The 16,274-nt window shown below is 37.8% G+C and overlaps 3 protein-coding genes across 3 annotated transcripts; all 3 read right to left on the bottom strand.

Annotated features, from left to right (window-relative positions):
• Positions 1 to 306: 306 nt before the first annotated feature.
• LOC111449915 (gibberellin 20 oxidase 1-like) lies at positions 307 to 2,722 on the bottom strand. The gene is made up of 4 exons (XM_023090002.1): positions 2,646 to 2,722; positions 1,338 to 2,009; positions 876 to 1,197; positions 307 to 769 (listed from the first exon to the last, which is right to left on the bottom strand). The coding sequence occupies exons 1-4, from the start codon at positions 2,720 to 2,722 to the stop codon at positions 470 to 472; spliced, it is 1,371 nt and encodes a 456-aa protein (XP_022945770.1). The 3' UTR covers positions 307 to 469.
• Positions 2,723 to 4,623: 1,901 nt separating this feature from the next.
• LOC111449755 (gibberellin 20 oxidase 1-like) lies at positions 4,624 to 7,927 on the bottom strand. The gene is made up of 4 exons (XM_023089790.1): positions 7,380 to 7,927; positions 6,322 to 6,368; positions 5,023 to 5,297; positions 4,624 to 4,920 (listed from the first exon to the last, which is right to left on the bottom strand). The coding sequence occupies exons 1-4, from the start codon at positions 7,925 to 7,927 to the stop codon at positions 4,624 to 4,626; spliced, it is 1,167 nt and encodes a 388-aa protein (XP_022945558.1).
• Positions 7,928 to 10,394: 2,467 nt separating this feature from the next.
• Positions 10,395 to 12,014, bottom strand: LOC111449754 (gibberellin 20 oxidase 1-like). Its single transcript, XM_023089789.1, has 3 exons — positions 11,457 to 12,014; positions 11,060 to 11,381; positions 10,395 to 10,754 (listed from the first exon to the last, which is right to left on the bottom strand). Exons 1-3 carry the CDS (start codon positions 11,990 to 11,992, stop codon positions 10,455 to 10,457), a joined length of 1,158 nt encoding a protein of 385 aa, XP_022945557.1. The 5' UTR covers positions 11,993 to 12,014; the 3' UTR covers positions 10,395 to 10,454.
• Between the last annotated feature and the right edge of the window lie 4,260 nt (positions 12,015 to 16,274).

Raw genomic sequence — 16,274 nt, 5'->3', positions numbered from 1 at the left:
TTTTTTTTTTTTTTTTTTTTTTGGTTGTGAATAGAAGATACATGTGATTAGTATTTAGGGTGGAAAATTTTTCAAACTTTCTCCCCAAATTAGCAACTGTTAATTCTCCCGAAAAGAATTAACAATTTTTTTTTTTTCTAACTCACAAACTTCATTTATGTATGCCATTAACTTTTTTAATCATTCAACAAGTATTTAATTCATTTAAATGTATAAAGGTTTGATTTTGGTTTAAATGGAAAGTGTCAAACATGCACATCACTATCATAGAACAGAACAAAAAATAAGCGAAAGGAAACATGTGTATATTAAAGGGTTTTTTTTTCCTGCAACTTCCAGCAACACAGAAGAAAGACATTAGACAGAACGCTACACGATGGTCTTCTTCCCTAGAAAGCTCATAAACATAGAACCACTTATTGACATACATAGAGAAGTAGAGCTACAAAGACACATAATTAAGGTAGGTTTAAGCAGACGGGGCAGAAATAGTGGAGCCATTGTCCAACGGTTTTCCCTTTTGAATCCAATCTGTTAAGGCTTCCAAAGTGTTGCAATCAGGTCGGTAATGCTTTTGAGTAATTTCAAGCAACGTTCCCCATGTGTAATCTGGATACTTTCGTGGTGGATTCTTCTCCACCAATTCCTCCGGTGCTCTCACCACTTTGTCATGATTTGGACATATAAAGAAAGCCATTGTTTTTCTTACACTCTCGCTATTCACTACAGCTCTGTGTACGCAGCTCTTGTAAATCCCATTTGTGAGAGACTTCAAAACACAAAAAATAAAACAACCCATTTCAAAAGAGCTGTGTTTAGAACAAGGAAGATGAAAAAAATGAAGAACTCTAATTGTAATTTTGTGTCACACATACCTTGAAAGTGTCACCGATATTGATGACAAAGGAATCTGGGGTTGGAGGAATTGAATACCATTGATCATCGACGCTCACTTGAAAGCCACTTACCTTGTCTTGGTGAAGGATTGTTATGGAGGTGGGATCACAATGAGGGCCAGTTCCCAACACAAGTTCTGGCTTCGCGCATGGTGGGTAATAATTAAGCCTCATTATGGAATCATTGTCCTCATAGAAATTCCTGAAGTATTCTCTTGAAACGCCAAGGCTCAACCCCAAAACCTCCAATATCTTCATGCCCAGATCGTTCACTGCTTTCGCACAATCTTGATACACCTTCCTAAAACACCATCAAACCTATTCAAATCTCATTTCCCACCTTTAATTCAATTAAGTATATAAAAATTACATTAACAATCAACCCACCTCACACTTCTTAAAAAAAAGATCAAAACCAATTATTAGTAGATATTTACTTACCCATGATGGGAGAATGATGAGCCTAATTTTTCAATAAGATAGTCATAAGCAGAGGAGGAGTTTTCACCAGCAGCAACACAGGGAAGGGAAAGAGTTTCCTTCCATGGAAGATTGGAGGAGAATCTCACAAAGAAGCTATAAGCATATCCAAAATTCTCACCGAACTTCCTATGAGCCCTTTGCTTCACATCCATAGGCATTGAAAAAAACTCATTCATACACTCATGAAGACTATCCATTAATTTCATATCAACTCCATGGTTCACCACCACAAAGAATCCATGTTTTCTACAAGCCTCATCCACCAGCCTCGTCACCTCTTCAACATCACTTTCCTTGCCACTCATAAACTTATTTATGTCAATATGTGGCACATGCAGCACCGGCACCTCCTGCGATCCCTTAAGATCATCTGGCCAAACGAAACTCTCCGGCACCTTTGACTCGTCGGGGCCCGCAAATGTCCCACGGTACTCCCCTTTCGTCTCCTGGTTCACGTCTGAGTTGGCGGATAATAAGGTTTCGGTTGCCATCTTGCAATTCAAAGAAATTCCCTCTTGAGAGAGATTTGAGAAGGGAGTATGATGGGGAAGAAACTGAATGGATTTGATGGGTGGGATTTGAGGAGATTTATAGGGTGACAAGAAGGGTAAATTGGGAATTTGGGATTGTCTTTATCTCTCCTCCTCACATGCATCTTACAACACATACTTGTCACTTCTTCCAAAGTACTCATAATCTAAAACTCTTATGATTTTCTGAAAGGGGATGAGAATCAAATTAACAAATCCCTTTTAAATCTGACCTTAAAAGTGTCTTTATTTTCTGATTTTGTCTCTTCCTTTGTTTTGTTTCTTTAAGTCATTTAATTTTCATCTCTCTCTCTGAGTTGTTCTTTTTCCTATCTGCATGCTTAACATTTTTCAATGTATCACCATATTCTTGCATGCTCTCTTCGGATCTTCTCTAATTTTCGTCCTTTTCTTGATCATTTTACATGCTTTTCTATGTTTTTTTTTTTTTTTTTTACCTTCCATCTAAGTTCTCCAATTGCCTTCTTGACACAAATGGAAAGCTATTATCTTTAAGTAAATGATTACAATACTGGTCAACTAATAAGGCTACATGCATAATTTTACATTTCTTGTCAGAATGGAGAATGGATATTGTGTGCAAAACAATCCAATTGAGCTGTCGGTAACACAACCCTAACCGATCTTGGCCTAGCTCGACAACACTAATGCGGGAGGGGAAAAGGAAGTGGAAGCTATGTCGACGCTATACCAATTATTAATGGTATGTGGTTACCTTTGTCTTTCTGAGTTGCTACAATCTTTCTTCTCTTTGATAATGTAGTGAATGACCGGTGACTTGAATTGAGGCATGACCTAGTATACTTTGTGGGGACAAAATGGTGTCAGCTAATCTGAACATCATCCATGGAAGGTTAGTTGGCGGACCCTTTCCTGAGACCATTAAGTCACTGAAGCTTGGGTGGAGCGATCCCTATGTGTCGAAAACTACTCGGTCAACCTATGTGGTCCCACGTCCCCCCGTCCCCCAAGAATGGATATTCGAGTGGATAGGTAGCGGAGATTCTGATGACACCATCACACTTCTATTAGCTTGAAGAACTACGTAGGTTGCCGTGGAGGACTACTAGCTTCTTATGGATTCCTAGGCAGATTAAATCTCATCGCTAGTTTTTAGGACGCTTGGGGTTATCTCCTCAAGGTTAATCCAAATCTCTAGGTGCACTCAGATCTAGACCTCTAATTGTCACTCACGATAGGGTGTAAAGTATACTGAAAATGTTTTGATCTAGGTTAATGTGTAAACCGCACTAGCTAAAGCACCCTAATCATAACTGAGATTTCTAATGCATGCTTTGCTAGGGAGATATACCTATCAAGGTTAATGTGTAAGCCGCACTAGCTATAGCACCCTAATCTTAACTGAGATTTTTAATGCATGCTTTGCTAGGGAGATATACCTATCGAACACCTAAGCGCATAATCCATAATTTAAACGTCACCTTGGTCGCATCTAGGAGTTGAGGAGGTCTATTGGATTCCTAGAGCTGGGTGGCTTAATTCTTGTTGAGATATGGAGCCTAATGCCTATATACAGTAAAAGATCAAGTAGAAATATAACATAGATATTTTGTAAAGATCTAGTAGAGATATATACTGTAGATATTTGGTAAAGATTGAGATATATTTGGTAGATTAGATTGGTTAAATCTTTAAAAGCTATATTTAGTAAATTGAAATAGTTCTTCATTCTTTGTATTCTCTATTCTTGTACACACAAAGTCATCCATACAACATTTAGCAAATATTCTTCCTTGAATTTTCTCTCTCCTGTTCTTTGGGCTCATCTTGATAGTGATGCGAACTTATGGCTCCAAGTTTTTCTGCTCCAACTTCTCAAGTCTTTCTTAATATGGGAGATTAGGGTCTAGACCTCCTAACTATCACTCACGATCCTGAGGTGCTTAGTCTATTGGAGGCATCCTGACCTAGGTCATAGTCTAGCCAACCTAACTGTAACACCCTAGTTTTGTGCAAATAAACGCGCTCTACAGAGAGTACACACTTGGAGCTAACAAATACTATATTATGCACACATACAAGCAAGCAAGCTCAATAGGGAGATAGCACCCATCAATCACCGAAAGCAAAATCATAGAGCCCATCCTCTTTTCTAACTAAAAGGAAAGCATATAAAACCACATTCATCATAAATCTCATCATAGAGGACATTTTGGTAATTTCCTACCTCATACATAATGCACTCATCCATATTATTTCCTACCTCATACATAATGCACTCATCCATATTATTTCCTACCTCATACATAATGCATTCATCCATATAATCATCCATACTCTCTTTCTAACATAGCATAATATACAACACATCATGTTTCATGGAAATCTCAACCTAGGGGTAGAATAGTAATTTTACCATAACATTCATTCAAATGTAAAGTAAGAAATTGATACCAAATAAGATGTTTTAATCATGTCACAAAAATGGTGGAGGTTGTTTAGGGTTTGATTTTGGTTTAAATGTAAAGTGTCAAACATGCACATCACTAGCATAGAACAGAATAAAAGATAAGAAAAGTGAAATATGTGTATACTAAGGGGATTTTTTTCTGCAACGTCCAGCAACACAGAAGACAGACAGAGACCGTACGCTACACGATGTTCCTCTTCCCTAGAAAGCTCATAAACAAACAACTTATTGGCATACATAGAGAGACATAGTTACGGTTGGTTTAAGCAGACGGGGTAATAGTGCAGCCAGTGTCCAACAACTTTTCCTTTTGAATCCAAGTTGTGAAGGCTTCCAAAGTGTTGCAATCAGCTCTGTAATGTTTTTGGGTCATTTCAAGCAACATTGGCCATGTGTAATCTGGATACTTTCGTGGTGGGTTCTTCTCCACCAATTCCTCCGGTGCTCTCACCACTTTGTCATGCGCTGGACATATAAAGAAGGCCATTGATTTTCTTGCTTCCTTGCAATTCACTACAGCTCGGTGTACGCAGCTCTTGTAAATCCCATTTGTGAGAGACTTCAAAACACAAAAAACAAACAACCCATTTCAAAATTAGTTGAGTTTAGAAGAAGGAAGATGAAAAATAAAGAACCCTAATTGTAATTTTGTGTGACGTACCGTGAAAGTGTCACCGATGTTGACGACAAAGGAATCTGGGGTCGGAGGAATTGAATACCATTGATCATTAACGCACACTTGAAGGCCACTAACATGGTCTTGGTGAAGGATTGTGACGGAGGTGGGATCAGTGTGAGGGCCAGTTCCCAACACAACCTCTGGCTTCTCGCATGGTGGGTAATAATTAAGCCTCAATATTGAATCGTTGTCCTCATAGAAATTCTTGAAGTATTCTCTTGAAACGCCAAGGCTCAGCCCCAAAATCTCCAATATCTGTTGAGGATTATTGGGATTGGGAGTGTCCCACATTGGTTAATTTAGTGGAAGATCATGGGTTTATAAGTGAGGAATACTATCTTCATTGGTATGAGGCCTTTTGGGGAAGCCCAAAGCAAAGCCATGAGAGCTTATGCTCAAAGTGGACAATATCATACCATTGTGGAGAGTCGTGATTCCTAACATGGTATCAGAGCCATGCCCTAAACCTAACCATGCCAATAGAATCCTCAAATATCGAACAAAGAATGGCGAGCCTCGAAGGTGTAGTCAAAAGTGACTAAAGTGTCGAACAAATGGTGTACTTTGTTCGAGGGCTCCAGAGAAGGAGTCGAGCCTCAATTAAGGGGAGGCTATTCGAGGCTCCATAAGCCTCAGGGGAGGCTTATAGTGTGCTTTGTTCGAGGGGAGGATTGTTGAGGATTATTGGGATTGGGAGTGTCCCACATTGGTTAATTTAGTGGAAGATCATGGGTTTATAAGTGAGGAATACTATCTTCATTGGTATGAGGCCTTTTGGGGAAGCCCAAAGCAAAGCCATGAGAGCTTATGCTCAAAGTGGACAATATCATACCATTGTGGAGAGTCGTGATTCCTAACATGGTATCAGAGCCATGCCCTAAACCTAACCATGCCAATAGAATCCTCAAATATCGAACAAAGAATGGCGAGCCTCGAAGGTGTAGTCAAAAGTGACTAAAGTGTCGAACAAATGGTGTACTTTGTTCGAGGGCTCCAGAGAAGGAGTCGAGCCTCAATTAAGGGGAGGCTATTCGAGGCTCCATAAGCCTCAGGGGAGGCTTATAGTGTGCTTTGTTCGAGGGGAGGATTGTTGAGGATTATTGGGATTGGGAGTGTCCCACATTGGTTAATTTAGTGGAAGATCATGGGTTTATAAGTGAGGAATACTATCTTCATTGGTATGAGGCCTTTTGGGGAAGCCCAAAGCAAAGCCATGAGAGCTTATGCTCAAAGTGGACAATATCATACCATTGTGGAGAGTCGTGATTCCTAACAATATCTTCATGCCCAGATCGTTCAATGCTTTCCCACACTCCTGATATACCTTCCTATAACACCATCAAACCTATTCAAACCTCACTTCCCACCTTTAATTGAATTAAATTTTAAGTTCAACTAGTATCTTTTCTGTTGAGAATTGTTCGAGAATTATTGGGAGTGAGTCCCACATTGGTTAATTTAGTGGAAGATCATGGGTTTATAAGGGAGGAATACTATCTCGAGGCGTTTTGGGGAAGCCCAATGCAAACCCATGAGAGCTTATGCTCAAAGTGCACAATATCATACCATTGTAGAGAGTCATGATTCATAATATGGTATCAGAGCCATGCTCTAAACTTAGTCATGTCAATAGAATTCTCAAATATCAAATAAAGAATTGTGAGCCTCGAATGTGCAGCCAAAAGTGACTAAAGTGTCGAACAAATAGGGTACTTTGTTCGAGGGCTCCAAAGAAAGGAGTCGAGCCTCGATTAAGAGGAGAATTGGATTGTTGAGGATTATTGGGATTGAGTCCTGCATTGGTTAATTTAGTGGAAGATCATGGATTTATAAGTGAGTAATACTATCTCTATTGGTATGAGGTCTTTTGGGAAAACCCAAAGCAAAGTCATGACGTGATTCATAACATACCATTGTGGAGATTCGTAGTTCCTAACATGATGCCCTTAACTTAGTCATGTCAATAGAATCTTCAAATGTCGAACAAAGAAGTTGTGAGCCTCAAAAGTATAGTCAAAAGTTATTAAAGGGCGGTTCGAGCCTCGATTAATAAGAGGTTGTTCAAGGGCCCCATTAGGCCTAAGGGAAGGATTGTTGGGAGGAAGTCTTGTCCACTTATATTCAATATAAGTGGACAATATCATATTATCGTGACATCTTAAGTTTTTAAAAATTATATTAAAAAATCAACCCACCTCACCCTTCTTAAAAAAATAGGTCAAAACCAATTATTAGTAAATATGGATTAGAAAAAATGAAAAATTTAGAAACTTCAAAAGATATGAATTAAATAGACATAGCTAGTAATTTTATCAAACTAGATAGTGGAATTTAGATACCCATGATGGGAGAATGTTGACCCTAAAGTGTCAATAACATAGTCACGAGCAGTGGAGGAGTTTTGAGCAGCAACACAGCGAAGAGAAAAGGTTTCCTTCCATGGAAGCTTGGATGCGAATCTCCCAAAGAAGCTATTAGTATATCCATAATTCTCACCTACCTTCCTTTGAGCCCTCTGCTTCACATCCAAAGGCATTGTAAAGAACTCATCGATACACTCATGAACACCTTTCATCAATTCCATATCAACTCCATGGTTCACCACTACAAAGAACCCATGTTCTCTACAAGCCTCATCCACCAGCCTCGTTGCCTCTTCGACATCACTTTCATCGCCACTCAAAAACTTATTCAAGTCAATATGTGGAACATGTAGCTCCGGTAGCAACTGCGATCCCTTAAACTCGTCCGGCCAAATGAAATATTCCGGCACCATTGACCCGTCGGAGCCCCCAAATGTCTCACGGCGTTCCCTTTTCATCTCCTGGTTCAAGTTTAAGTGAGCGGATAATGAGGATTTGGTTGCCATCTTGCAATTGAAAGCCATTGTATGCAAAGAAAAAAATAGTTTTTTTTTCCTTTCTTAGAGAGATTTGAGAAGGGAGAATAAGTAAGAGAGGATGATAGCTAACAAACTGAATGGAATTGATCGGTGGGATTTCGGGACATTTATAGAGTGATAAAATTTGTTAGGAATAATGACTCTAATAAGCTCTCGTGACTTTGAGCTTCTCCAAAAGGTCTCGTACCAATGAAAATATATTTCTTATTTATAAATCCATAAAAATTCGAGATTCGTTTGATGTAACTACAAGTTATGTCCAAGAGTTTTGTCACTCGGACATGTATCTTAAGAAAACATTTAATTTTCATCTCTCCCGATGTCCTTCTTCATATCTGCATGCTTTAACATTTTTCAATGTGTCTCCATATTCTTGAATGCTCTCACTTGTTTAGTTTGGACATTCTTTAGTCCTTTGTCGTTTTGTTCTTCAAGTTTTTTGTTTTACTTTTAGATGATTTTTTTTTTTTAATGTTCTTTTCCCTTCTTTCAGCTAAGTTCTCCATCATCGTCCACGAGTGCCTTCATGTGTCTAGCTATTATCTTTTAGCTGAAGTGTTGTTTAAAATGAATTTTAGAAATGGTGTTGTAGAATAAAGAAGCAGACAATGAAGTGAAATATATATATATTGTGGACCATTTTCAAAAGATAAGGTTAGAGTTAGGTTGGCTAGACAATGATCTTGGTCATGATGCTTTCAATAGACTAAGCATCGTAAGATCGTGAGCAACTGTCAAAAGGTCTAGACCCTAGTGCTCTCAGACTAAAAAAGTCTCGAGAAGTCAAAGCAGAACAACCTAGAGCCAGAAGTCCATATAAAACCACCTAGTCACCCTAGGAATCCAATAGATCTTCTAAGCTCCCAAATATGACCAAGGTGAAGTTTAAATTATGGATTACGCGCTTAAGTGATTGATAGGTATATCTCCCTAGCAAAGCATGCATGAGAAAACTCAGATAAGATTGAGGCGCTACAATTAGTGCGGTTTACACGTTGACCTAGGTCAAAATATTTCCAGTAAACCTGAGTACACCTACATATTTGGATTAGGCTTGAGGAGCTAACTCTGAGTGTCCTAGAAACGAGAGATGAGATTTAAACTACCTAGACTCCTAAAAACTTAGTAATCCTCCATGGCATCCAAGCATGACCACGAAAGTTCTTCAGGTTGTTAGCAGTGTGAGGGTATCAAGGTCTTCGCTACCTATCCACTCCGGTACACATTTCGTCAAGATTCTACTCTTATTCCTATACCATTGAGGTAGGCATAGCCAGATAGGGGAGGTGCATCGAGATGACTAGGTGCCCAACCATGTGGAAATGGCCAGCGGTCTCCTGAGCAAGGCCTCTACCAACTAACCTTCCATGAATGATATTCAAACTAGCAGACACCATACTATTTCTATAGTGTACAAGGTCGCGCCTCAACCCAATTCACCGTTCATTCAATGCATAAGCAAAGTAAGCCGACAAAGGTAACCTCCAAGCCATATTGGTACGATGTCAACAGAGCTCCCATTTTCTTTTTCACTCGATACCATTGCTGTCAAGCCAAGGCGAGTTAGGGTTGTGTGACCAACATTTAAGTTGGATTACCTACACAACAAATGTGCCCCAAACCACAAATGTGCCCCCAAAGAGGAGACATAGGATTATGTTGGTAGTCGTAGTAACTGACAAGCATAGAAGAGTCACTCCCCCAACTTGGGTGACTAAATGATGCTGTGAGTAGAGTTCGCCAACTAGGTGAGATTTATCTTCAACTAACCTCCAATCTCTAATGATCTTGTATATAGACTTAACTAGAACCACATCCAAAAAAAAAAAAGAACACCCCCATGGGTTGAGGGTCATTTTATTTAATTTATGTAGTTTATTTTTAGCTTTATTATGTAATGGGATATTTAGATATGGTTGTCTTTTTGTATTTAATAACAATGGAACAATGAATTTTGTTTTTTATTTTCTAAAAATGTCTCGTACCAAATAAATATCTTATCCTTCATTTATATATCCATAATTTTTTCACAAATAAGTTTATAAATTAAAAAAATATCAAATATATTAAGAATCTATTTAAATACCAAATTGAAAATTTCATGAACACACTAAGTATGGGCTTTTGTTTACTTCAAAAGATACAAAAATAGCTTGACAATTAAAAAATATTCAAAGGTATGCCTAGGTTTAAGTTGAGTTTATTAGATACGAACTCTATTCATCTTTACCATTCATTTTAGATATGATGGTTGATCAAAAATATTAGATATTTGAAGAACATATAAATTTAAAGAGATCGATAATGATTTAGAAATTGAAAGCTTTTAAACATTTATATCTACCAACAGAACAAAAGATGAGCAAAGCGTAAACATGTGCATTGTGTACATTAACTAAACACAAAACGAACATGAAGTGATCTTCTTTTTCCCAACAAAGTTCATTCAATCCCAACAAAGCTCATGAATGAACACTTTGTTGGCATAGATAGAGAGATAGTTAAGATTGGTTTAAGCAGACGTCGCAGCTGGGGAGGTAGTGTCCTCCAACGACTTTTCCTTTTGAACACGAGCCATGAAGGCTTCCAAAGTCTTGAAATCAGCCCTGTAATCCTTTTGGGTCATTTTAAGCAACATCTCCCATGTGTAATCTGAATAATTCCTTGGTGGATTCTTCTCAACCAACTCCTCCGGTGCTCTCACCACTTTGTCATGCGCTGGACATAGAAAGAACGCCAATGATTTTCTTGATTCCTTGCAGTTCACTACTGCTCGGTGCAAGCAGCTCTTGTAAATCCCATTTGTCAGAGACTTCAAACACAAAAAATAAAACAACCCATTTCAAAACTAGTCAAGTTCATATGAAAAATGAAAACCCTAATGTTAATGCCGAGAATTATTGGCAGGAAGTCCCACGTTAGCTAGTTAGCTAATTTAGAGAAAGATCTAGAAAAAGATCATGGGTCTATGAATAAGAAATTGGAATATATCTCAATTGACGTAAGGTCTTTTTGGGAAGCTTAAAGCAAAGTCATGAGAGCTTATATTCTAAGTGGACAATATCGCAAGAGATCTTGAAGAAACCCTAATTCTAATTTTGTGTTGCATATACATACCATGAAAGTGTCACCAATGTTGATGACAAAGGAATCCGGAGTTGGAGGAATTGAATACCATTGATCATCTACGAACACTTGAAGGCCACTAACATGGTCTTGGTGAAGGATTGTGATGGAGGTAGGATCACTATGAGGGCCAGTTCCCAACACCAATTCTGGCTTCTCGCATATCGGGTAATAATTAAGCCTCAATATTGAATCATTGTCCTCATAGAAATTCTTGAAGCATTCTCTTGAAATGCCAAGGCTCAGCCCCAAAAGCTCCACAATCTTCATACCAAGCTCGTTCAATGCTATCCCACACTCTTGATACAACTTCCTAAAACACCATCAAACAATTAAAAAAAGTGTAAGGATTAAATAGGCATAGGTAGAGATAGTGGAATTTAGATACCCATGATGGGAGAATGACGAGCCTAAAGTGTCAAGAACATAGTCATGAGCAGCGGAGGAGTTTTGAGCAGCCACACAGCGAAGGGAAAAGGTTTCCTTCCAAGGAAGCTTGGACGCGAATCTCCCAATGAAACTATTAGTATATCCATAATTCTCACCTACCTTCCTTTGAGCCCTCTGCTTCACATCCAAAGGCATTGTAAAGAACTCATCGATACACTCATGAACACCTTTCATCAATTCCATATCAACTCCATGGTTCACCACCACAAAGAATCCATGTTTTCTACAAGCCTCATCCACCAGCCTCGTCGCCTCTTCAACGTCACTTTCATTGCCACTAAAAAACTTCTTCAAGTCAATATGTGGAACATGCAGCTCCGGCACCACCTCCGCCGCCTTAAACTCTTCTGGCCAAATGAAATCCTCCGGTATCTTTGACTCGTCGGAGCCACAAAATGCCGGTCGGTACTCCCTATTCCTCACTTGGTTCAACGCCGGTGAGGATTCCGTTGCGTTCATGCAATTCAGCGCCATTGGTTGCCTTGGAGAGAGATTTGAGAAGGTAATAACACTAAGAAATTGAGTGGATTTGAGAGGTGGGAATTCCGGAGATTTATAAGGTGGCAAGAAGGGTAAATTTGGAAATATAAAAATACTTATTCAAAACTATGTATTATCCTCTTTTCCAAATAGGTTTGCATGGTAATAATGTTATATTTTATCGCTAATATGAATACTTAATAATTTAAAACATGATAATCACATTGAAATTATTTCTCATTTCCACAATTTGGTGTAAAATTTATAACAAAATGGAATATTCTCCGACATTAATGATTTCCAACAATTTCCCATTTGAGGAATTTATGTTACATATGTGTGTGTCTATATATATATGTATATATATATATATGGTTTTTTATACTTATTTAGCAAAGTGTTAAAAGCCATTTAACATACAGTTACGTTAATGATCGTTAAATTCGACTTCTATGATTATGTAAGGTGTGAATTTTATTTTGAATATTTGAAATAAGATACGCCTATAATATTCCAATTATAAAGATTTGTTTATAGAGATTTATCAAATTAGAACTTATCTCGAGTTCATGCAACCACACACAATGATAATGGTTTGATGTAATTATGCCTAATGTCAAATTGCAAAAAGTTTTATGTACGATTGGATTTTTGTTACTTAGTTGCCTATTATAACTCCTTTTATCTTACGTTACATTACCGTTACTTATCCGTATGTAACGGCTCACATTCATTACTAGGTTGTCTCTTTTGAATTTTTCCTTTCAGGACTTTTTCTCAATGTTTTTAAAACAAGTCTATTAGAGATAGGTTGGAAAAGTTCAAAAAAGATAATATCTGCTGGCGGTGGGCTTGAGTTATTACAAATGGTATCAGAGTAGACACCGGGCGGTGTGCCAACGAGGATGTTGAGCCCTGAATGGGGGTCGATACCAGGCAGTGTCCAATGAGGATGTTTGGCTCCGAAGGGGAGTAGATTGTGAGATCCCACATCGATTGGAGAGAGGAACAAGTGTCAACGAGAACACTAGGTCTCGAAGGAGGGTGAATTGTAAGATCTCACATTGGTTGGAGAGGGGAACGAAACATTCTTTGTAAGGGTGTAGAAACTTCTCTGTAGCATACGCGTTTTAAAAAGCTTAAGAGGAAATTTGAAAGGAAAAATTCAACGAAGACAGTATGAATTTGGACTGTCGTATGATATTTTTAAATTTGAAAACTCGGTCTAATAACTATTTTATGTTTCTTTCCATATTTTATTCAATAGTTATTAAGAGATAACCATATTGTGATGGTCTCTCAATTCAAATACATTGAAATATACATTGAATTGGAATTGAAAATGGAGTTGAAACGGTGTTGGTTCCTTTATTTGAAACAAAGAAGGCCAAAAAAGAAAAAATAATAAAATATGTTGAATTCGATGAAGTGAGTACCAATGCATGTTGTTCCTTTGCCATAAACAAAAAAGGGCCAAACAAGAACAAAAAATAATTTACTGGTTGGGAAAAATTACAAAAAAGAACAGCTGTTTTGGATTATCCCGAATGTTACGATCGGATTGCCACCAAAAGATGGAACATATAAAGAAATAAAATAAAATAAAAGTAAAATAAAGTAAACAATTAAAAAAATTACTAAACACGGGATACAAAACGAATGCAATGACAACCCAAAAAAGAATACACATAAACATTGACGCCCGGGTCGATACCTCTCTGTGACGGTACAACTCTCAAGTGCTTCCCCACTTCAACCGGTACCTAAAAAATAAAACGCATATATTATGGAGAGAATGTAGCCCTACTTAGACCATTGGCGGGCTCTGATACCATTTGTAGCAATTCATGCCCAACGTTAACAGATATCGTTCGCTTTGGCCCGTTACGTATCGTCGTCGGCCTCATGGTTTTAAAACACGTCTATTAGGGAGAGGTTTTCACACCCTTATAGTAATGTTTCATTCTCCCTTCTAATTGATGTGAGATCTAACAAAGAAGTTTGAGCCTAGTTCAAGAATCTCTTAACTATTACCATACACCATAGTGGTGCCTATCATGAGCTATACTATTTATGTAGTCTCTCATCTCCTATTAGAGTGGGTTTCTTTCACACACAATAATAGCTCTTCTATATACTACTTATGTAGTCCCTCGATCCCTCTTAGGGTGGGTTTGTCCCATACACAATAGTATATCCTCAACTAGCTACTTGTGTAGTCCCTCGTCTCCTATCAAGTTGGATTATTATACACATCGTAGCGGTTCATCATGTTATCTACTTACGCAATCCCTCATCCCCTCTCAAGGCAATTTATCATACCTATGGTAGTAGTTCCCCACATTATCTACTTATGTAGTCCTCGTCCCCTCTCAATGTGGGTTATAGTATATATAGTAACAGTTCCTTATGTCTTCTATTCATGTAGTCCCTCATCCCCTCTCAAGGCAGGATATGTCCTACATGCAATAACGAGTCTTCGGGTAAACTATTTATGTAGTCTCTCGCCCCCTATTAAGGTAGGTTATATACTACACACAACAGCGACTTCTCAAGTTGTTCCATTCACGTTACCATCAGTCTTATCAGTTCTCCTAGTTTTTCTTGGATGCCGTGGAGATTTACTACGTTCTAGAGCGTTCAAGCGGTTTAAATCTCAACTAGTTTCCAGGTTGCTTGGGGTTAACTCCATGTGGTTAAACCAAATCTCTGGGTGCATCTAAGTCTCTAATTGTCGCTCACGATCCTAGGGTATTTGGTCTACTAAAAAAACATACTGACCATAGTCAATATATAAACTGTTCTAGCTCTACCACCCTAATCTTATCTTAATAAATGCATTCTTTACTAGGAAGATATTGTATCAATCACTTAGAGTACTGAAATTAAGATCTAAACATTCATGTAAGCTTACTATAGAGATATTCTTATCGGTCAACTAAGCATAGATAATCCATACAAATATCCACCTGAATCTAGCACACAATTTAACATACAATTCAAACATGCTCAATAGAGAGATAACATCCATCTAACACTTGGAGCATAGATCACAAGTTTTCGATTCTCCATTTTGTAAATCGGAAAGCATTTAATAGACAGAGGAATTTTCATAATTTACCATATATGTACACCTATCTAGATTTGCCAATATAAGTCCTAAATATGCATACTCTAGTACGTCCTAGCAATCACAATAAGTATTACTTGTTTAAAGTCCTTGTGGCAACTTATAGGTTTGTCACGTGCTTTTTTGAGTGATTACCGGCAAGAGGAAGAGGAGTCTAAAAATTCTAGAAATCTCCTAGAGGAACCTAACTCACGTAAAAATAAAATTAATATCAAAATCGAGATGGAAAACTGGCAAATATGGGTCAAATGACAAGGGAAATATGACTCACACGCCCTATACGCGCGGGAAGAGTTCCTTACGCGTGCTTACCACGTGCATATCAAATGAGAATTTGCTCACGAAGTAAAATGGACATGAGTTATGATCAAGGTCGAACTTTGAATGACTGTGGGCTTACAATAAAATTGGATATACTCAACCCAACTTTATCATGGACCCATATTTAGTGGCCTCTAAATGAAAAATGGCTAAAATATTTGGTCAGGCTACCATGTTTCTAGGCGATCGAGGGTGAATATATTTTCTTTTGGTTCATCTATCGGGTATATACAGCTCTTGATTCTTAAAAAACAATTTACAACAATCTATGTCCGCCAATGTATGCACTTTCAAGCTAGTTTGGATTTATCGTTCCATTTTCAATACGTCAAATAGATAATATCATATCAGTGCAGAAGTCGTATCATATAAAGTTTCGAAGATTAATCCTAAGAAATAGAAAAGCAAAGGAATTTAAACCTAAACTAATCATGTTCATTATCTAAACCCTCCATAGTTCAAATCAAAAGGCAAAGATTCAAGAAATGACAACAATGAAAATGATTGAAGATTATTCCGATGAAAAGAAAAAACAAACCCGTGAAAAAAGGGAAAATTTTAATAAAAAACACTGTTGAACTTACACATCAGTCCTGAAAATTGGCTGCTCTGATCTGATTAAACACGACGGCAACCACTTTTTCAATCAGAAACAGCCGCCATTTTTCGAAGCTAGAGCTTGCCAGACCAGAATTACCAGAAACCCACTTCCTGTTTCAGTCACTTTTTTTCTTTTTTTTCTTTAATTTTAAGGTAAATTTTTTATTCTCTCAACAACACATCAAAACACAACAACAACAAAAAAAAAAAAAAAAAAAAAAAAAA

Source organism: Cucurbita moschata, unplaced genomic scaffold (genome assembly GCF_002738365.1).
Source record: "Cucurbita moschata cultivar Rifu unplaced genomic scaffold, Cmos_1.0 Cmo_Scf00011, whole genome shotgun sequence".
NCBI lineage: Eukaryota > Viridiplantae > Streptophyta > Magnoliopsida > Cucurbitales > Cucurbitaceae > Cucurbita > Cucurbita moschata.
Note: the sequence above shows the minus strand (reverse complement) of the source record. Positions and strands in the feature narration are given on the sequence as shown.